At 41.3% G+C, this 23441-nt stretch overlaps 1 protein-coding gene across 1 annotated transcript in view; it reads right to left on the bottom strand.

Annotated features, from left to right (window-relative positions):
- ANKRD26 (ankyrin repeat domain containing 26) overlaps positions 1 to 23190 on the bottom strand; it is a 36946-nt gene extending 13756 nt beyond the window's left edge. Inside the window, exons 1-9 of the mRNA XM_084784046.1 lie at positions 23151 to 23190; positions 22324 to 22469; positions 20160 to 20212; positions 19678 to 19777; positions 14515 to 14726; positions 7868 to 8069; positions 6713 to 6825; positions 2120 to 2249; positions 626 to 833 (exon numbers count right to left, since the gene is read on the bottom strand). Coding sequence (XP_084640172.1) covers positions 626 to 833; positions 2120 to 2249; positions 6713 to 6825; positions 7868 to 8069; positions 14515 to 14726; positions 19678 to 19777; positions 20160 to 20206 — 1012 coding nt within the window. The 5' untranslated portion in view covers positions 20207 to 20212; positions 22324 to 22469; positions 23151 to 23190. The remainder of the gene's footprint in view (positions 1 to 625; positions 834 to 2119; positions 2250 to 6712; positions 6826 to 7867; positions 8070 to 14514; positions 14727 to 19677; positions 19778 to 20159; positions 20213 to 22323; positions 22470 to 23150) is intronic.
- Between the last annotated feature and the right edge of the window lie 251 nt (positions 23191 to 23441).

The raw sequence follows: 23441 nt of genomic DNA, 5'->3' as shown, positions 1-23441 counted from the left end.
ATGGAATCATATCAAAGATCCAGAAATAAACTCACACACCTACAGACACTTGAGTTTTGACAAGGAAGCCAAAGCCATGCAATGGAAAAAAGAAAGCATCTTCAACAAATGGTGCTGGTCTACTTGGATATCTGCATGTAGAAGAATGCAAATAGATTCATATATATCACCCAGCACAAAACTCAAGTCCAGGTGGCAGCCACTCTCCAGGCTCCCTCTAGTGGTAACAATGGAAATCACAGGAAAGTTAAATTACCCTTGTCAAAATGTGCCCAGAGTAGGGTCACCAGGACTTGAAGGCTTGGGTTTAGTTATAATCTTCCTCAAGCAATTAAACCTTTGATGTTTATACTTATGGGAACTCTGAAATTTAACTGGTAGTAATATAACTTATAATAATGCAAATTGTTACCTGGAGACTTTCATGAATAAATAAAGATTAAATCGACTAAACTTTTCTGGACTAGCATTTTAAAAGATGCTCATTTATCACATATTTTGCAGAGTTACACTGTGCAGTGAGCATTCACAGTCTATGGATCTCATGAGCCGCGTTCTCTGGGTGTTGGTGCTTTTGTGGCAAGGCATGAGCATCGCTTGTTCTGGCTCTTTTCCACTTACTCACTCAGTTCCAATGACATGCTGTCTATTTGTGCTAACTCTCCTCGATAGAGCTGCTTAATTACTTCCAGCTCTTTTTTAACCAAGTACTCTTGGGTGTTCACTTCAGCGATGGCAGATTCGATCTTTTTCATTTCAAGTTTCATCTGGGTCAAGGATGCACTTGGATTCTCTCGAATGCACACTAAGTTTTCTTCAGTAGCTGCTTCTCCCTAAAACAAATGAAAGCGTTGTATTATTTAAAATCAGAATCCAGCAACTCACTCTGTGCGGAATACTCTTGATTTGCACCAGTAACTCAGAGAACAAGTTAAGGGCATAATAAGTATTTGTAGTTTTGAATATTTGAAATCAGTAACAACTGTGATAGGGCTTATGCTCCTAAGGGCTGCAGAGATGGCTTGGGGGTGGGGGAGGGGTTCCAACTACTACCCAAGTGACACTGCAATCCAGGCGTCCCAGGACAGGAGTTCCAGCTGCCTCCCCAGCTGAAGTGGTAGCCCAGGATAACAGCAACGTTCCCAGCAACTGGAGACATAAAGCTGCCCCAACCTCAGCTGATGGGCACAGAGACAAACTGTTCCCCCAAATTTTCCCAAATCACAGATGCAGAAAGGAAACAAATCTCTGAAGCCACTAAATCGAGCAACTTAATAGGAAAAAGGGAAAGACTGGTTTGAAAATGACTCAGTAAAAGCCACTTCCTGCACAGAAGTTAGTGGTCTTTAAAGAGGAGACTGGAAAACAGAGAGGGGGGGGGAAGAGCGAGCGAGCACCAGCCCATAGTGGTGAGCAAACATCTTGAGGCAATGCTGATGAGAAGAGCCAGATGCCCACAAAAACATTCTAGGACTACGTAGAAGATTTTGCACAGAACCTTTCTGCTGTAAATTCAATTCTTTTCTTTCTTTTCTTTCTTTCTTTCTTTCTTTCTTTCTTTCTTTCTTTCTTTCTTTCTTTCTTTCTTTTCAAGACAAGGTTTCTCTTGTAGTCCTGGCTGTCCTGGACTTGCTTTGTAGACCAGGCTGGCCTCAAACTCAGAGATCCTCCTGCCTCTAGCTCCCGAGGGCTGGGATTAAAGATATGCGCCACCACGCCTGGCTCCCCCTGTAAATTCCTAGGATGCCAATGTGTCTCCAGAATTCCCCTCAAATTAGGCACTATGGAAAAGGGGGAAGGTGAGGATGGCTTCACTGTGCGCGCACTGGCAGCTACTGAGTTCTGTAACTCAGCGCTTACATTCCCTGCTGTGTCAACTACAGCTCCATGACTTCCTACTTGCACTTCTTAGCAGTGCCATGGTGTACTGCTTGCCTCTACCCACAAGCCAGTTTTAAGATGAGAAATCAATCCTGTGCCCTTCTAGTAAAAAAGACACGTGTTTCTCTGATGCCATGTATGTAATACTATAGTTCAGTCTTCAAGCTGTTAGAAGTTTTCAGACATTTCTTTTTCCCAAGGTTAAGTGATTTTGATCCCACAACTGGTGACAGATTACTTCAAGGCTTAACATGGTAACTGGAACTCTCATTTCAGCTTGATTGGCTTTTGAAACTTCACGAAGATGGTGCCCTTTGCCTTCACACCCATGCCCTTTCTTTGGAGACATATTAAAGATCTTCTTCATTCTGCAAGAAGGTAGAGGAGGAGAGGGTTTTTTTTTTTTTAAATAAAGAGTAAATACCTAGTAATTGTTTAAATTAACATTATACCCTATCAAATGTGAGGAACATCTGCAAATTGAAATCCTGACTCAAGTAACTTAATTTGAAATCAATTGGACTAAATTATAATCTTAGATAATTGATGTTTTAGTTAGGGTTACAATTGCTGTGATGAAACACTGTGAACAAAGCAGCTTGGGGAGGAGAGGTTTTTCTTCGAATGTGTGTCTTGAATCACAGTCCATCAAAAGAAGCCAAGAGAGGAACTCAAACAGGGCAGGAACCTGGAGGCAGGAGCTGATGCAGGGGCCATGGAGGGGTGCTGCTTACTGACTTACTCCTCCTGGCTTGCTCAGTCTGGTTTTGTACAGGATCCAGAGACACCAGCCCAGGGATGGCACCACCCACAGTGGGCCGGGCCTTCCCCATCAATCACTGATTCAGAAAATGCCATATAGACTCATCTATTACAACTGGATCTTATTGGGCATTTTTTTTTCCATTTGAGGTTTCCTCCTCTTAGCTTGTACTAAGTATTGATATAAGACCAGGCCAATTGATATGCAAGGCAGACAAGTGGTTAATATTATAACTATATACAGAACTTTATAATGATTACTATCAATTTCAGTATGTTAACATTGAATTTTAACTTAATATGAAATATTAGCTATAGCCCAGAAGTCAGTAGCCAGGGTGAAGAAGAAAAGCATAGTTCTATATAATGTTTTCAAAAATGGGTCTGAAAATATGGTTTGGTAACCGTAGAATACAATCTATAAGAAGAAAGTACACCCAAGAAAACAACAGAGAGGTTGGGAGGTGTAGCTTAGTGCTAGAGGCTGTGCTTCTGAGTAGCAGTCTGAGCCCAGTGCCAGCACAAGGCACAGGTATCGAGAACATTCATAGTGGGAAACAAACAGAAAACGTCTTTGAGATCTCTAAAGAGATGGAAAGTGAGACAGAAGAGGTTTGGAGGAAGTAAGTCCACAGAGAAAGAGTAAGTGAAGAATTTTGACTATTTTTTGAAAAAAATCTACATGTCTTTGCTAACGCAATACTGACTAAACACAGGAAACAAAACTGTGCACAGGAACAGTTAAGTGTGGGGCAGGGCAGGGGAGATTGTCAGTTACACTCAGCAGACAAACTCAAGCACTCAGTGAATATATATAAATGCAGCCATGTGGGTCTGCAGAGGCCCCAGGAAATACCTGAGGTGCAGTGGAAGCATAAGAGTTTGTCTCACCCTGTATTTATGACACGCATGCGCTTTTGTGTATGGGCCCCTCACACAGCTCAGCCTTCCATGGCTGTAAGTTCTCTGACCGAGGACTCAACTGCACACCAAAAACACCTGAGAGAAATGCATCTGTAACCAAACATGTACACACCTTTTCTTCTAAGTCCTTATACAACGTATAAGTACAGTTAAATGCCTTTTTTAAAAGGATGGATTTGAAGAGTTTTCTAATTTTTAAAAATATTCCATTTATTATTGGGGGAACATATGTACTATGGTGCACGCACATGTGGCGGTTAGGAGGTGAGTTTTGGGAGTCAGTTCTCTCCTTTCATAGTGGCTTCTGGGGATAAGATTTAGGTCCCCTAGCTACCACACTGACAGGTAAGCCATCCCCAGACCATCACCTCAGGTGCACACTCAGACTCAAGCAACTAATCCAGTGTCTGCATATATTGATCAAGAACTGTTAGAGGTGTTGCTATCCTCGACTTCAAGGTATATACTACAGAGCTACAGTAATAAAAACAGCATGGTACTGGGCATAACAACAGACCCCAACCACTGGAATAGAACTGAGGACCCATGTATAAGCCCACAGTCCCACAGCCACCTGCTTGATTTTAATAGATGCTAAAAACTATTAGGAGCCAGACATGGTGGCCCACGCCTGTCATCCCAGCACTCGGCAAGGCAAAGGCAGGCAGATCTCTGTGAGTTCGAGGCCAACCTGGCGTACAGAGTGAGTTCCAGGACAGCCAAGGCTATACAGAGAAATCTTCCTTCCCTAAAAAAGAAACTGGAGAAAAGATATCGTTTTCAACAAATGGTGCCCGTCAAACTGGATAGCTACACATAGAAGAATGAAACTCAATCATTTTCACCAGGCACAAAACTCAACACCAAATGGACCAGGGACCTGAACATGAGACTGGGCACTGACTCTGACGTTGGAGAAAGTGGGGAATATTCTTGAACTCACTGGAACAAGGAAGCACTTTCTGAGAGAGACTACAATAGCGCAGCCATTAAGACCAACAATTAATAAAGGCAACCCCGTGAAACTATAGACTTAGTATAGCAAAGAACACTGTCGCCCAAGTGAACAGTCAACCCACAGAATGGGAAGAACGCTTACCAGCTATGCGCGCAACAAAGCCTTAGTGTCCAGAATATACAAAGGACGTTAAAACAACAACAACAACAACAACAACAACAACAACAACAACAAAACCCTGAACACCAAGAAAACAAATAACCCAATTGAAAACTGTTGAGGGTCATGCAGGAGGAACATCAAAACAGCTTTAGAATGCATGGAATTCAGCCCACCGGTTAGCACAACTGCTGCAGGTGAGCCTCAGAGAGGCAGAGCCCCAGGGACTATGCGTCCTGAGGACTTCATGCTGCCGTGGAGCTTTGTTCTGCTTGCTGTCCTCACTGTCACTACATCCCTCATAATATGTGGGTTGTGTGAAACATCTAGGGGGCGTCTATCCTCTCACTGGGTGGTATCATTGGCACTTACAACACTAGAGCTTGATCTTTTTCAGGCATTGCTGCTGGAGCAGAGAATGATTCATCCACCAAATGTGTACATGTATATATGTGTATATGCACAGTTGTTGGTGTTTGCTCGCAGAAGTTTGCTTCATCCACCCAATATATATGTATGTATATGCGTATATATGTAAAGTTGGTTGGAGCTTTGCTCCATCCACCCAATGTGCGAATTTGCATGTATATATGTAAAATGGTTGGAGATTTGCTCGATCCACAAAATGTGTGTGTGTGTGTATGTGTGTGTGTGTGTGTGTGTGTGTGTGTGTGTTTGTGTGTGAGGTTGTTGAAGCTTGTTGAAGCTTGCTTCATCCATTGTGTGTGTGTGTGTGCGCGCGCGCGCGCGTGTGTGTGTGTGTGTGTGTGTGTGTGTGTGTGTTTGATTGTTTCCCCCTTTACTTTTTCTATTTCGCTGGCCATAGAGAGTACTGGCTCCAGTAAGTCACAAGAGTATTTCAGTGGTTACAGGGAGACATCACCCCAGTGAATCAAGCTTTATTTCCTCAGATAAAAGTCTGCTGAGTTAGCAGTTGCTGACTCTACACCCCACCTCAATTTGCCTTGTGATGTCAAAGCTGGCCTTCGACAAAAAAAAAAAAAAAAAAAAAAAAAACCAGTGTGAAACGATGAACAACAGAAAGCTGGTGCAAATGCAATTGAGCGAGGGGTCCAAGTTTCAGCCCCAGCAAGAAGCAGAACTTGGCAGGTTCAGTCACAAGGTTCTGGCTTTAGAGTAAAGAATACAAGAAAGGGATTATGGAACCTCCTTCTACAGCAGAGGAAAGCTGCTAAGGCCAGGCATGTGTCAGGGGTGTCCCTGCATGGTGGCCCAGAGAGGCCAGTGCATGAAACTGTGAAAGGGAAAGCTTGATTATGTTAGAGACCCCAAGATGCTGAAGAAGGCAGCAGACTGGGTGTGGAGCCAGCTCAAGGAAGAGAAGTGTGTGGCAGTCAACAAAGCTGGAGCTCTGAAGTGCTTTGACATCAGGCATGGCGATGGTATTATTAGGATAAAGGAAAGGAAATGGATGATAAAAACAAAATTTGAGGTAGATGAGGAAGAGTGCAGTTGGCATTATTCTCCCTGTCTTAAAAATTATTACAGTGTAAATGTAATATTTTGACATTTAGAAGGGTTTGATTCTGTTTCTATAGGAGAGATAGGACTATTTGATCTACACAACGGACAGGACATTCTCCACGGTTCTGTGGAGAGCAGAGACTGACTTTGATATGAACTCTGGTGTTCCATATTTAACTACCTCCCCTTGGTGGGGAGGCCTTGTGGCACTCAAAGAGAGAATAAGCAGGATACCAAGATGAGACTTGATAGCCTATGACCATATAGTGGGGGAGGAGGTCCCCCTCGGTCATAGACCTAGGGGAGGGGAATAGGGTGAAAGCGAGAGGGAGGGAGGAACAGGAGGATACAAGTGGTGGGATAACAATTGAGTTGTAATCTAAATAAATTAATTAAAAAAAAAGAAGGGTTTGCAGTGCACTTTGCATGCCTGAAGTCTATATTACAGTGCTGGGCTTTCAGTGTGAATTTGTATTTAGGTTTTCATGAAGTTATAGTTAAGTCAAATACTGGTTGAAGAGATGGGAAATATAAAAGTCTTACTCAGTTAGCTCTGTTTCTAACTCTTTAGTCCTCATTGCTTCTCGGTGCAAAGCACAGAGCAGAGAACGTACGGAGTCGACCAGTTCTCTCCTCACTCTTTTCCTATCTTCAGACTTCGGAAAGAAATTAGGAGAAAGTTGTTATTATTATTATTATTATTATTATTATTATTATTATTATTATTATTATTATTTTATTAAGGAGACTTGCTTATCTTTCTTACAACATTTTAGGAGTCCTGAAACCCCATTCATGCCCATTTTCTAACACCTAATGTGGGTGTAGAATTTAAGAAAGCTAATTAGTGTCCGTCTATTTACAAGTATTTTGTTTGTTTGTTTTTCGAGACAGCGTCTCTCTGTGTTAGACTCAGCTGTCCTGGACTCGCTTTGTAGAACAGGCTGGCCTTGAACTCACAGCAATGCGCCTGCCTCTGCCTCCCAAGTGCTGGGCTTAAAGGCATGTGCCACCACGCCCAGCCTTTTTACAAGTATTAACACAAGTGATGAGCAGTATCAGTGGACAGTGAGAGCCAGGGATAATTTTTTGTTGGTATATTTAATTATTTAATTTATTTATTCAGTTTACATCCTGGTCATAGCCCGCTCCCTCCTCTCCCTTCTGGAGAGCAGTGGAGAGGCGCACCCTACCCCAGCACATCAAGTCAGGTAAAGACTGAGTGCATCCTCTTCCTCTGTGGCCTGACGAGACAGTCCCTGCTCCCCTTACTAAGGGACCCACACAAAGCCTGAGCTGCCCATCAGCTACATCTGTGTAGGGGGCCTAGGTCCAGTCTGTGCATGGTCCTTGGTTGGTGCTTCAGTCTTTGTAAGCACCTCTGGGCCATGGCTAGTTGGCTCTGTTGGTCTTCTTGGGGAGCTCCTGTTCCCACCCCCCAGGTACTTCTATCCTTCCCCCTGCTTTTCCACAAGACTCCCCATGCTTTGCCGAGTGTTTGGCTGTGAGTCTCAGCATCTGCTTTGATCTGCTGCTGGGTTGGAGTAAAGTTTTTAATTATAAATTTTCTCTTTTCCTTATGCACATTATTGTGTTACTAAGCAGAAGTCAACTAAATACTTCAGTAGTTCACCGACATTAGGCACTGAGTGATATAAGGAAGTTAAAACCCAAAGGAAGAATGATGATGTAGCTCACCCAGCTTCTAGGATTTTCCGGGAATTCATAGCCGGCCTCTGGGCCTTTGGGCGTGCGGGGCACATTTCCCTGTGGCTCCATGCAGCTTCTTGTTAGATGTGCCATTTGAGGGTGGGGCCCTCCAAGAGCCACCACTGCCGAGGTGCTCCACTGTAGCTCCTCCTCAAGATTTGCACTGGACCGCTCTGGACTCTGGCAAGGCCTGCACAGATTGAAAAACGTAAACACTGAGTATGTCTTACATCCTCCCAAATGACCACAAGGTTCTTACGTGACTTGTATCTTAGAGTCAGATGGGGCATTAACACTAAAGCTGTGGCAGGGCACCAACCACATACAGTTATAAGCAGGAAAAACAGCTAGTCACGACAGGACATTTCTATAATCCTAGCACTTAAGAAGCGAAGACAAGAAGATTATGAGTTCCAGGCAAGCCTCATCTACAGAGTGAGACCTTGTCCCAAAGACAAGAAGAAAACAAAAATAGTATGTCTATTTTTAGGGAAAATTTGAACCAAGCAATGAATCAACTGATATAGGACAGATCAATGATATGTTACTTAACAGTTAAAACCATGGCCTATGGAAGGAATCAACTTTGATTTTTTTTTATCAAGTTCACATTTAATAAGTCTTTCTGGGTCTGGGTTAACTTACTCAGGATGATCATTTCTAGTTCGATCCATTTGCCCCCAAATTTCAGGATTTCCTTGTTTTTAATAGCTGAGTAGTATTCCATAATGTAAATGTACCACAGTTTCTTTATCCATTCTTTGACTGAGGGACCATACCTATTCTTCTTACTATTACATCTCCTAAGGCCCAGAGGCTGGCCTGCTGTGTGTGTGTGTGTGTGTGTGTGTGTGTGTGTGTGTGTGTATGTATATACGTGTACACACAATACACATACATATATTTAAAATAATTTACTTTTTAAAATTTATTACTATATTATGTTATATATACTCTCAGTATAGTCTACTGTTGACTGTATATTCACCCACTTTCCCCTTTGCCTTAATTATTTATTAATTTAATTAATAATTTATTAATTATTTCCCATCTAACATGATGTGAGACCAATCACTTAGTCTCTTTGTGATTTCCAGCTTTCTTTTCTTTTCCCCCCAACTAATTCTAGCATATTAACATACAGAGTGCTTGCTATCTTGGCCTGCTTACTCCCTAAACCAATCAGACTTGACAAGTATCTGTTTTCATATTCTGCAACAGTGACTATTGCTGCAGATAGTACTCGGCTACAGGGGTAGGCTAGACATAAAGTCTGGTGCCTGGAACACCAGTCTAATAGATAAACACAACTGTACTACAACCTAGACACTCCTGAACACTGTACAAAAATCCACTGAAGGAAGTGGGTTGCCTGAATTGAAACAACAAAGAAGTCATCTTGACTGGCAGATCCCAAGGAAAACCCACAAATAACATGAAAAACCAAGATGATTCACTTACTCTAAAAATTACCAGCCTTAGGGTGCAAAGATAGCTCTGAGATTAAAAGTGCTTTTTGCTCTTCCAGAGGACCAAGGGTTCATTCCCAGCACCCATATGGCAGTTTACAGCAATATGTAACTCCAGTTCCAGGGGATCCAATGTTCTCTTCTGGCATCTAAGAGCACCAGGCACTCATGTGATGCACATACATACATTCAGGCAAAACACTTACATGCATAAAAAGTAAAAATACACTTAAAAAATTAGCAACTTTACATCAACAACACTCCAAATAAAAATGACTTAGATGAAATTCCAGAAAAAGAATAAAAAAGAATGATTGTAGATAAGGTTAAAAAAAAAACTCAAAGAAGACTCAGATATTTTCCAAAAGAGCATCAACAGTTGAATGACACTAAAAAATAATTTAATACCTATATATGAATACCAAAGAAAACCCAAACTTAAATGATGGTGGAAAGGAAAAACACAATAGGTCAAAGACATTTACCACCTCAGGAAAAGGCATAACCCATGACGTATAGCCATGTAAGAACAGTTTTATGCAAAAATCATAGAAATAGTTCTAAGAAAATTACAGAAGAAAATATCTCAAATCAAAGGGAGGAGAAGTCCACCCAGAAAAAAAGAGGCACACAGAACATTCAAACAGAACCAGAAAATAAACTCCATGCCTTATATTATAGTTAAAACACTAAATGTACAGAACAAAGAAAGTATGTTCAAAACTGCGAAACAGAAGACCCAAATCAAAAACAAAGGAAGGATCACCAAAATGACTGCTGAGTTTTCAATTCAAACCATGAAAGCCTTGAATTGACACCCTTAAAACCCTGAAAGATCCCACTGCCTGTCTAATATACCCAACAAAACTATCTGTCTGATTGAAGGTGGAGAAAAAAACTTTCCATGATAAAAGCAGGCTAGAGGAACTCATGACCACCAAGGCAGCCCCACAGAGGATGCTGGAAGGAATACTTCAATGTGAAAGGAAGATGAGCAACTCAAAAGACTGTAAGAGGAAAAGAAAAATGATGGACACAAATCAAACAAGAGTGCGGAGAAAGTCCCCTAAACTGCAAAATCAGCAAAATTACAAGATGCAGCACATCTGTGCTGACTTACGTGTGTCTTATGTCAACGTGACACAAACTAGAGTCAGGGGACCTTAATCAAGTTGAGAACATTAATTGAAAAAATGGTTCCCTAAGATCCAGCTTTCAGGTCTCTTTGTAATCAGTGATTGATGGGGGGGAGGGTCCAGCTCATGGTGGGTGGTGTCATTCCTGCGCTGGTGGTCCTGGGTTCTATAAGAAAGCAGGCTGAGCAAGACATGGGAAGCAAGCCAGTAAGAAGAATTCCTCCATGGCCTCTGCATCAGCTCCTGCCTCCAGGTTCCTGCCCTGCTTGAGTTCCTGTCCTGACTTCCTTTGATAATGAAGAGCAGTATGGAAGTAAAAGATGAATAAACACTTTCCTCCCTGACTTGATTTTGGGGCATGATGTTTCATCACGGCAATAGAAACCCTAACTAAGACACCTTCCAATAATAATTGTGAATATCAGTGTTCTCAATTCACCTATCAAAAGACACAAACTAGATGATTGGATAAAAAACAGAATCCTCATTTTTGCTGCCTCTGAGAAACATGCCTTACCATCAGAGATATCATAGGATTTTGTATTCCAAATCAATGAAACAAGGAAATAAGTGTCATTCTAATATAGAAAAAAACAACCTTAAAATCTTGTCAGAAGAGAGAAAGGGATAACAGTCCTTCATCCTGATCAAGAGAATAATCCAGCAAGAGGAAATTACATCTATAAATACAAACACACCAGATTCAATTTTGTAAATCAAACATTATCAGATATTACCCCAACACAGTAACAGTGCTGATGCCAATTCTCACAGTTCATAGTTAGATGAATCATCTGTTCAAAAAGCGAATAAAGAAACAGGAATTAAATGACATCACAGACAAAATGGACCTAAAAGACATCTATAGCACATTCTACCCAAATACACCCACAAAAAAGACACTTTTCTCAGCAGCTCATGGAGCTTCCTCTGAAAATAAGTCACATAGTAGGACAGAAGCAAGACTCAACAAATTTAAGAAAATTGAAACACTGTCTCACTTTCTACCTGGTCATGAGGACATGAAGCTATAAATCAACAGCATGGGAAACTACAGAAAGAATAGAGAACACACACAAACTCGTGTTGATCAAGAAACACAGCATTCAGTCATGAGTGGGCCACTGAAGAAACCAAGCAGAAAAATTCAAAGATCCTAGAATTAAATGAAAATGAAAACACAATATTGTAATGGGAGTTTTTGTTTCTTTAAAAACTCAGTCATGTTATGTGAATGTGTTTTTGTTTTAATCCCAAGTGTGGGATTTTAGTTTGTCCACAGCTATAACTGCCTCTTGCCAGTTGCATTTAGCTTAATCCTGAGGACTCTGAAGGGTATAAATACCAGATCTCAGAGAAGGGGTGGATTGGCAGTTAAGAAAGAGAGAGACAGAGAGAGAGAAAGACAGAGACAGAGACACAGAGAGAGAGACAGAGAGAGACAGATAGAGAGAGTGTGTTAGAGAGTTAGTTCAATCAACCAGAACATGCAGGGAAAGTAAAGAGATCTACATCCCCTCTCTCCACTAACCTTCTTTTTCTCATACCTTGTTCATACCTAGTGTTGGGGTATTGGACGGGATTGAGGTGAGAAGGGAGGTAGAGGCAGTAAATACCCCAAATAAAACAGGGTTTAAAAACTAGCATCAATACAATATACCCAGATTGGCGGGATATGATAAACCACCTTAAGAAGGACAGTCACAGCTCTAAGTGCCGACATTTAAAAATCTGAGACAGTAAACAGCCAACCAGGAGACAAACACTAAGGAAGTGGGAAAAGAGCAAACCAGTCCCTAGGGCAGCCCACTACAGGAAACAGCTAATATGGGGGTAGAAATTAATAAAGTAGAAATAAACCAAAAACAGTAAAAATAATTAATGAAACAAAGACCTGGGTCTATGAGAAGATAAACAAAATTAACAAACACTTAACCAACCTAACCAAAAGAATCAAAGAGAAGAGTCAATCTTTAGGGGTGAGAAAGGAAAAGACTGCAATAGACACAGAGGAAATTCAGAGAATCATGAAGATGTAGTTAAACATTATATTCTATTAAATTGAAAAATTCTGAAAGAACTGGATGGGTTTCTCAATGTATTTGACCTATCATAGATAAACCAAGATAAAGTAAATAGTTTAAGCAGATAAAAACACACCAATGACATAGAAGTAGTAACTAAAAATCTCCCAAGTACGGCTGGAGATTAAGGGCACTTGCTCTGATAGCAGTCATTGGTTCAGTTCCCAGCATGCACATGGTCTCTCACAATAGTAACTCCAGTTCCAGGGCATCTGACACAGGTCCTTCCCTCCATGGGTAACAGGTATACATGTGTTGTACATACATACATGCCAGAAAACTACTCATATACATAAAAATAAATTTTAAAATGTGTCTTCTCGCCAAAAGCCTGGGACCAGATGGACTCAGCACAGAAATCTATCATACCTTTAAAAAACTAGTACCTATACTCCTCATATTTATTTTTCCATAAAGAAAGGAAGAAACACTTCCAAATCTTTTTTATGGAATCAGACAGCCAAACTAAGTAAAGACCCCAACAAAAGAAGAGAATGATAGGCCAGTGTCACCATGATCAAGTAGGCCTCACCCCAGGGATGCAGAGATGGCTCAACATATGTAACCAATAAATGCAATTTACCACATAAATATATCCAAGGACACAAACTACATGGTCATCTTATTAGATTCATTAAAGGTCTTTCATAGAATCCAACATCCTCTTCTGATAAAATTCTGGAGAGACTATGGTTGGAGAAAGCATGGGCAAAAATAATAACGGCTAATTAAGTACGGCAAACCAATAGCCACAATCATAGCGAGCGGAGAAAAACCTGAATCGCTCCCACTAAGATCAGAGCAAGAGGAGGCTGTGAGTGCCTGCTGTTGCCTCTCCTGCTCAGTGGTGCTTGTTATCTTGGCCGGATCAACAAGACACGAGACGGAAATTAGAAGGACACACACAGGAAAGGAAGCTGTCAAGGGATTCCTATTTGCAGATCACATGATTCTAGACATAACTGACCCCAAACATTCCACCAGAATTTTTCTAAAGCTAATGAACAACAACAACAACAACAACAACAACAACAACAACAACAACAGACAGTAATTTGCGGCTGGGGGTGACGGTAGCCGTGGATCTTGGATATGTCAGGGGTGGAAGATGAATATGGTCAAAATACATTGTATACATGAATGAAATTCTCAACAACTTAATAATTCTGCTTAAAATCCCTCAAAGACACCCACAAGCACTTGCTTCTGTCATCTGTACATTGCACCGAAGTGGAAGAAACTGAGCCATTGGTGCGGGAGAGGTGTTCAAGGGAAGCCAGATGAAGAGAGAATAAGAAATTGAAGGAAACAGCCTGGGCAGTTAGCTCAGAACACCCTTACCATGGCCGTGAGGTGGGGCTGCCCTTTCTGTCCAGCACACACTCCCATTCACACTGAGCAAGGAGTTATGGTAACCAGCAGGAACTTTCGCTTCCTTTCAACTCAAGGTTACTCTTTTCCTGTTTCCCAACAATGCATTCTGGGAAAGAGAAAGGCAGAAGGGAAGTGACTCTACTGCGCCCTCTAGCGGTGATACTGAAAATCACAGGAAACTTAAATTACCTGTGCCAGGATGTGCCCTTGACAGCAGCACTTGACAGCTTCCAAAGTAGTTAAGCTTGTAATACGTATAGTTATAAAAGCACAGATAATCGAGTTATAATCGGTGGTAACTAAGGACATCAACACTTACCTAGAAATCAATAGATTAAAGCAACTAGGTGAGAATACTAAGGTGGAGAAAAGACGTATAGTGAAGGCTGGAGGAGTAAGAAGTGTCCTGAATCTACATTTCAAAGGAAGTTCTTTTGCCAACATAACTTCCCAGAATTACAATGTCTATCCGGCTCTCATAGTCTACAAATCCAGGAGCTCAGTTCACTGAGAACTGTGCTTTAGTGACAGGCACTGAGCTCAGTTTGCTTTTAGCATTTTCTCCCATTTACCTATTTTGAAGAAGGGAAAGTAAGGCGTTGTTACTTCTTAGTTCTTTTAGATAAAGTTTCTTGTATTTTTCCACTTCCACTTTGTAAGAATCATCTTGCATTCTTATTTTAGAGAGCTCAGCTGTGCGCTTCATCAGCCCCGAGTGACTGGGCGTTGTTGCATCAGCATCCTCCCTCGCCTTCCCCGGCGCTAGCTCCAGGGCTGCATCCACCTAGAACAAATTACACGGGTGGATTTTTACAGATCAGAATGTAACTTCTGTGAACTTTATGAACCTTAATTTATTCAGTTTACACCCATGACTCACCATCTGTAAGTATGCCGGAAATGGGATATACATTTTTGAAAAGGGAAACTCTGGGGAAAATAAGGTGACCGGCAAAAGGAAGGAAGGGGCCATTGGGAGAATATTGGTGTTGGGGGATGGTCTGATGTATTCTGATGCTAATTAATAAAAAGCCATCCCACCTGGGCAGGGCAGGAAATAAAGGCATGGCTAAGATTCCAGGGCTAGGAGAGAGAGAGAGAGAGAGAGAGAGAGAGAGAGAGAGAGAGAGAGAGAGAGAGGAATCTGAGGAAGAAGAAAGGAGAAGGAAGACAGGAGTGGGTCCTGAGAGGAGAAAGAAGGAGACAGCCATGGGTTAGATGGAGGAGAAGCTCATGGCCGGCGTGAATGGAGAATTCGGCCCAAATGAAGAACATTAGCAAGTATTTGGGATTATGAATGGGAAGTAGCTTGAAAGAAGTTATTGGAAGCAGATGGCAAAGGATTGGGGCAGGGATCCCACACCTGCCCCACTGTGGGAAGTAGTTTAGAGGATTAATGGTCTGTCCTGCCCTAGGCTAACTAAGGTCATTTTAAAATATAACCATTGTCTTAATTGATTGCTAGATGGGCATACTGATAATACTAATAATACATATAATTAAAAACAACATACTGGTTTTGGGAGTAATAACAACAATGGATAACGATATGTGTACATAAAAATGCCACACTGTGCTCTTTGCCTATTTGCTCTCTCCTTGATGGCAAACCCATTACTTCACTGGCACTAAAGCCTATTTCTTCAGCACTCCAATGTAAACTGAAGACCAGCTGAAACATCCAGCCTCATGGACTGAGCAAGTACCGGATTCTTAGACTTTCTCTTCACAGCCAACCATTGTTGGATTAGCTGGACTGCAGTCAGATCCAAGATGGTGGCTTGCAGTTCCCACAACATCTGAGTAGCATTACCACAGCAACAGCAGACTGTGCTGTAGACACCAAAACACCACTATCTGTGTTTCCCAAGTGAGAAGAGAGACCATGGGAGCCAGAATGAGTGGTCCTAGCCTTTGGCCTTCCAGCTATTCCCGCCATCCCTGGAAAGGCTCTGAGGCTCCAGACGGCTGCACAGAGTGCACTAGGTGTCTGGGCAACTTGAGCTCAGAGACCAGGGACGTGAGCAAGTGAGTGAATGGTGGGGCTTCTGGCTCTGGGAGTCCCCCTGAAGGAATTCTGTGTTCCTGAGGATCATATAGAGGAGACACTCCCAGTTCATTCCCCTGCCTCTGGGTCTAATTGGGACACAGCCACCTGAGAAGAATGGCAAACTATTTCCTGAGATCTAGTAGTCAGTCCATAACCATACCCACCATCCCAAGAAGGGCTAGTCCAGGAACTTCCACCTCCTTCCCAGGGCTTTTCCCATACCCCAAGAAATCCAGCAGACACCAGAAACAACCAGGTGGCTAAAGGCCAATGTAAGAACACAATCAACAAAAACCAGGGCACAATCCCACTGCAAGCATCCCTGGATACCATAACAAAACTGAAACATAAGAAAATTACCTTAAATCTATGCTTATGAAGATAATAGGGGCCTCTAAAGAAGAAATGAATATATTCCTTAAACAAATACAAGAAAATACAAACAGGTGAACTAAATGAATAAAACAGTTCAAGACATGAAAATAGAAATAGAAACAATAAAGAAACCATAAACTGAGAAAATACTGGACGTGAAAAACTTAGGGAAGAAAATAGGAACTACAGAGGTAAGCATTACATCATCAGAATACAGACATGGAGGAAAGAATCTAAGATGTAGAAGATACAATCAAAGAAAGTGGTACATCTATCAAAGAAAATGTTAAATATAAAAAACTCCTGACACAAAATATCCAAAGAGATGAAATCTAAGAATAATAGGAATAAAAGAAAGAGAAATTTCCCAGTTCCAAGGCTCAGAAAATATTTTCAACAAAATCATAGAAGAAAATTTACCCAATCCTAAAAAGAGATGCCTATAAACATAAAAGAGGCCTACAGAACACCAAATAGATTGGACAAGAAAAGAAAATCCTACTGTCACATAATAATCAAAACACTAAATATACAGAATTAAAGAAAATTATTGAAAGGGCCAATGGAAAAAGGCCAAGTAACATATAATGGCAAACCTATCAGAATCACACCTGATTTCTCAGGAGAGACCATAAAACCACAGGGGCATGGGCAGATGTCTTGCAAACCCTAAAAGACCACAGATGTCAATCCAGACTACTATACCCAGCAAAACTTTCAATCACCGAAGATGGAGAAAAAAAGATATTCTGTGACAGAACCAAATATAAACAATAGCTATGTACAAGTCTAGCCCTACAGAAGATACTAGAAGGAAAACTCCCACCTGAGGAGGCTAACTACACACACACACACACACACACACACACACACACACACACACACACACAAACAACCCCCACAGGATATAAATAACTTTACTACAGCAAAACCAAAAGAATACAAGCTCACAAATACATTTCCACAACCATCAGAAAAATAAAAGGAACTAACAGTACTGGTAATATCTATCCATACTAATGGACTCAACTCTCTAATAAGGAGACACAGAATAACAGCATGGATGTGTAAGCAGGACCCATCATTCTGCTGCATACAAAAAAACACACTTCAGCCACAAAGATAGATATTACCTGATAGTAAAGGGCTGGAAAAAAGGTTTTCTAAGCAAATGGACCCAAGAAGCAAGTTGGAGTAAGCTATTCTAATATTTAATAAAATAGACTTTCAACCAAAATTAATCCAAAGAGATGAGAGAGAACACTTCATATTCATCAAAGGAAGAATCCACCAAGATGTCATCTCAGTTCTGAACATCTATGCCCCCAATGCAAGGCCACATTTGTAAAAGAAACATTGATAAAGCTTAAAACACATTGATCCCCACACATTAATAGTAGGAGACGTCACCACTCCACTCTCACCAAAGGGCAGGTCAACAAAAACAGAAGTTAAGCAAATAAAAGGGGAAATAGAATAGACAGAGGACATGCTTAAAGAAAAGGATAGGCTCTGGGAAGGATATGGGGGTGACTCTAGCTGAGACACCTACTAGCACAGGTTATGGAGACCAAAGAGGGCACCTTCTAATTAGGAAGGATCCCTAGTAGAGGGAAGGGAACACCAACCCACCTGCAAAAACTTCAGCTCAAAATTTACCCTTCCTATGAGATGTGTAGGGAAAAGAAATTGCAGAGATTGAAGGAATGTCCGACCAATGCCTGGCTATACCATGCAAGAGAGCCAACCATTAACACTATTAATGACACTCTGCTATGCTTGCAGATGGGATGCCAACACAATTCTTTACAGACCTTGAAAGAATAATTTTCAACTTCATATGGAAAAACAAAACAAAACAAAAAACCCAGAATAGCTAAAACAATCCTGTATAATAAAAGAACTTCTGGAGGTGTCTTCATCCCAGATCTCAAGCTGTACTATAGAGCAACAGTAATAAAATCTCCATGGTACTTGAATAGAAACAGACTGGTGGATCAATGGAATCGAATTGAAGATCCAGAAATAAATCCACACACCTATGGACACTTTATTTTGACAAAGAAGCCAAATCCATAAAGTGTAAAAATGATAGCATCTTCAAAAAAATTGTGCTGGTCTAACTGGATGTCTGCATGTAGAGAAATGCAAATAGGTCAATATTTATTGCCCTGCACAGTCTGAAGTCCAAGCAAATCAAAGACCCTAACATAACACAAGATACACTAAATTAGAAGAGAAAGTGAGGATGATCCTTGAGCCCATTGGCACAGGAGACAACTTCCTGAACAAGATATGCAGAGACAAAGATACAGTAGTAGACACCGAGGGAATGTCCAACCAATGCCTGGCCCAGCCTGGGATTCACCCATGGGAGAGAGCCAACCCCTAACACCATTAATGATACTCTGCTGTGTTTACAGACAGGAGTATAGCATAACTGTCCTCTGAGAGGCACCGCCCAGCAGCTGATGGAAACAGATGCTGAAACTCACTACCAAGCATTAGGCAGTTTTGGAAGTCCCGTGTGTGTGTGTGTGTGTGTGTGTGTGTGTGTGTGTGTGTGTGTGTGTGTGTGTATAGGCACAGCTTCTGAAGTCCTGTGTGTGTGTGTGTTTTCTGTGGGTGTAGAGTGCTGTGCTTTGGAAGCCAACCTTGGCACAGCTAGGCAAACTGAGTTGTGTTCTCAGCCATAAATCACCTTGTGTTCTTTCTGCCGTAATATCATAATTCCAAAATAACAAAATAAATTTAGAAATTTTAATCATAAAACCACAAACCTAAGAAGGAGCTAAGAAGAGAGAATCCCTGGAGAGAGAGACTCCCTGGAAAGAGAGAATCCCTGCCCTTAGTTGTGAACCCACAAGGCTCCAACTTACGGTCCTGGTTAGTCTCACTGGGTCACAAATCAAATGAACAGACTGCAATGTGCGAAGATTTGTGGGGAGGGAGAAGAGCCAACAGGGGTGGGAAAGAAGTGAGGGTGAGAGCAGCTAGTGTGCAATGTATACATGTGAGAAATTATAAAAATAATGTCTGGTGTACAAAACAAGTCCATGACAGCCAAGGCTGTGCAGAGAAACCCTGTTTCAAAAAACAAACAAACAAACAGACAAAAGAATAAGCTAGATATGGTACATCTTAATTAATTTGCTGGACATCTATAAAGCCAAAGGACTTTCATATCTACTAATAAATAGTTGCAACATGATTAAAACAAATATTTTTATCAAGGAGCCTCTTCATACTCGATAGTGTACTCCTATGGAATACTACTAGAGAAAGAACAACACCAATGAAACTGACTTACCACGTCGACTTCTGCACTTAACAGTTCTTCACCAAGTGCTTCCATTTCTCTTGCTTGTTTTTCAGTTGTGACAGTTATGTTGGAATTTTCAAGTTCAATTCTAAATATTTTAAAGGAATTATTCACACAGATGAATTTTTTTAAACACCACATAATTTCTAAGTTATCATCTTAGTTTTTGGTAAATGTGTCATTTTCTGGCTGTGTTGTGCGGCTAGTTGTGAAGTTTAGGGACTGTGTGAATACCTATGTTCTCCTTTTATTTTTGTGGTGTTTGGGGATGAAATCAGGGCCTCACACAGGCAAATATACACTCTGCCACTGAGTTAATTCTCTGCCCCATGCAATTATATAATCCAAGTCAAGTGACCGGAAGCACAGGTTTCACCCTGGCCTCACACATGTGCACCTCTGCTCACACTGCTCTGCCTGCCTGTTTCACAAACGCTCTGGCTGTCTTTCAAGTTGCATGCAGCTATTACCTCTGAATCCTAGAGCGCATCTTCTCAGCGGCTTTTAGCACCTCCATTGCCTCCTGCAACCAAAGTGAAGAACAGGGAATGTTATAGCTAGACCCCAGTCCAAGCTCGTCTGTCTCAGGTTTGTGTTTTCCTCTCAAATGCTCTGGCAGAGGGCTTTTCAGTGATGCAGGTGCCCAAGTCCCCCTGCACTTCTCTAGTGATCCCCCCAAACTCGGTGTTGATTCCAGCCCATCGCGGGCAGATTTGTTCTTTGGTATGTCACTGTATCTGGTATGAATAGACATTTAGCTACAGCTCCACAGAGAAAGCCACACAACAACTGGACAGTAGTAGTCCTGCCCACTCAGAATAGTCCTTTCCTTCTGGGCTCTTAGGACTACTCAGCAAGCTGTGATTGCAGAGTACAGTGCAAATGGCGCCTGCGGAAGTGACCTGACCCTCAGAGTCAGGCTAAAGCCACTGGTGGGCTCTATTGTGGAATCAAGCGTCCTCAATCAGTCTGTCCCAGCTAAGTCATGTGAGGCCGTGTTGGCTACATAAAGAAAAAAGACAGGTATACATTTTTCCATTTTGAGGCAAACAGGAATATTTGATTAAACAATGTCCCCTCTTCATTAGGTTTATTTGACATTATATTTTCTCAGAAAATAAAAGCTTCACTACACCTTTGCCCTTAGGGAAAAGTATTGGCACGATACAGATTTTATCCTATAACTCAAGTAAATGTTTCTAATGTATTTAAGAATAGTGTCATATATCATCTGATATTCCTCCCAATTTATACTTACGTAATATTTTCTCTCATGCAGATTAAATCAATGCAAAGTTGAAGGATAAACTGATAAACTGTTCTAAACAGACAAGTTCTGGATGGACTTTGGGCAATCAGTCCAGTTAAAGAAGGCTTTATGGAAGAAAAGGTGGTGATCCATTCATAAATAAATGAGGCCAGATTAGAAAATATTAGGGAATCCAGAAAGAACAGCATGAGGAAAGGCAGAGAGATGGTGCCATGAACTCAGGCGGGAGGGCAAAGCCCGGGAGCGTGGAGCGTGGAAATAAGAAGTCACAGAGTTGGTGGAGTAAGAGTCATTAGCAGGAGCTGAGCAGCAGAGCAACCTCAATGCCTGTCAACGGAGGAACAGGTAGGTGGTGCCTCAACACAATGGTGTGTGTGTGTGTGTATGTGTGTGTGTGTGTGTGTGTGTGTGTGTGTGTGTGTTGAGAAAGGATCTCATTAGGGGGCACTTTTCAGAAACTCAGTATGTATAGCAGGCTGGCTTCGACCTTGAGTTTATCTTCCTTCTGTGTTTGCTGGGATTACAGATATGAGCCGCCGTGCCCAAGAGATGCTACATAGCAACATAAAGAAATGAAGATGAAATCTGGGTGTGGAATCTCGGGGAGGCAAAGGCAGGCAGATCTCTGTGAGTTCGAGGCCAGCCTGGTCTACAAAGCAAGTCCACGACAGCCAAGGCTACACAGAGAGACCCTGTCTTGAAAAACAAACAAACACACAAACCAAAAGAAAGAAAGAAATGAAGACGAGTCCCACAAAGTATTATGCTAACTAAAAGAAGCAAGTTAAAAGGGCTAAATATTTTATAACTGTCCACATGAAATGCTCAAAACATACAAATCAAATCTACAATGTATATATTGGTTATTTTCAAAAATAAGGAAGGTTGAGGGGCATATATTATTCAGATTCTAATTCTTGAACAACAGCTGAATTTATTAAAGAACAAAAGAAATTCTTTAATGCCAGCTGAGACAGTGCTGGGTGTTAACATCACATTACAAAACATTTAATTAACATCACTGCAATTGTGAAGCCAAGCAAGCCTGTATTTTTGCTTCTCTCCTGTGTCTGTAGGCAGCAGACCTTTCTGAGGTAGGTGCTGTATCCCCTATTCACTGCTCCAAAGTTAACCACAGCACCAAAGGGTTTCAGTCTTGTCACCCCACAGGTGACCTAGCTATCTCATCTCCCAAGCAGGTTTCTTCAGAGTTGACTTTTCCAGAGGAACCTCACTGAAGCAGAAAGATCTTATGATCACCTCTTTGATAAATCTGAGGAAACTGGGCACTGTAGCTCCAGCATGAAGGAGTTTTTAACTTTGTTCAGTTCCTATTCAGCCGGGCAGGGGTGGCAAACACTTACATGTAAGGAATAGAGTTGTGAGGGCACAACCTGAAACTCATTCCAAGAACGAGGGGCCTTCCGCCAGATTCTGAAGAGATTCTCTTCTATTGATGATATCAGGAACCTGGATACCAATGGCAGCCACTGCTGTTCAGATTGGGTGACTGAAAAAAAAAATGGGACATGAATTAAGGGACATATAGCAGAACACCTGTGGTTGCTCCTCACTAAACGACCCATGTGTTTTCTCCTACAGAAGATGAAAGGTTTATATTTCAGTTATGTAAAAGCTCAATATAGAATTGTATTTGAACACAGAATGCTGTCCTGTGACCCTGCTAAACTGACACTATTTCAAACTAATGTTTATTCTGTTTCTATTTTTGTTATCACCCAGTTATCTTTTTTTTTATTATGTATACAGGGCACATTAGATCACATTATAGATGATTGTGAGCCACCATTTGGGTGCTGGGAGTTGAACTCAGGACCTCTGGAAAAACAGTCAGTGCTTTTAACCACTGAGCCATTTCTCCAGCCCCCAGTTATCATTTGTTATAGGTAAAGCATATAAGAAATAAAAATACAATATATCATAGAAAATTTCAATACACATATTTATATATTAATTTGAGCATAATGAAAACCACTAAATCACTTGCATTGGTAAAGGACAACACTGAAAATAATTGTATAATTTTGTGAGAGCATAACTCCCCCAATAAAAGCTACAACTAACCCCATTAGGCTTCGTAGCATTCTAATGGGAACATGAATTGTTAGGTGTATTAAAGAAAATGCTTTAAAAATCTCCAGAATCAAATCATGGAGGAAACTCAGTATACCTGTGTGCCGTGTTGAGGCCACAACCGTTGTGTTTGACTCTTCGCTGTGTGCATCTTCTCAAATGATTGGGTATAAGACAACCGTTTGGTGTGGAATCACTTCTTCCCTTTGTATCATGCTTCAGTCAAAACTGAGGTCCCAGTGTGGAGCAGAAAGAGTCACAATGCTTTCCTCACCCGCTCCAATGACTTATTTACACTTCATTTACTTTGGATTTTCCCAGGCTGTTAAGTAAATGAGCAATTGGTTGAGACAAATTGTTGAAACTAAGCTAGAAAGGAGATGATTAT

Source organism: Acomys minous, assembly GCF_964271855.1.
Source record: "Acomys minous genome assembly, chromosome: 5".
In the NCBI taxonomy this organism is placed as follows: domain Eukaryota; kingdom Metazoa; phylum Chordata; class Mammalia; order Rodentia; family Muridae; genus Acomys; species Acomys minous.
Note: the sequence above shows the minus strand (reverse complement) of the source record. Positions and strands in the feature narration are given on the sequence as shown.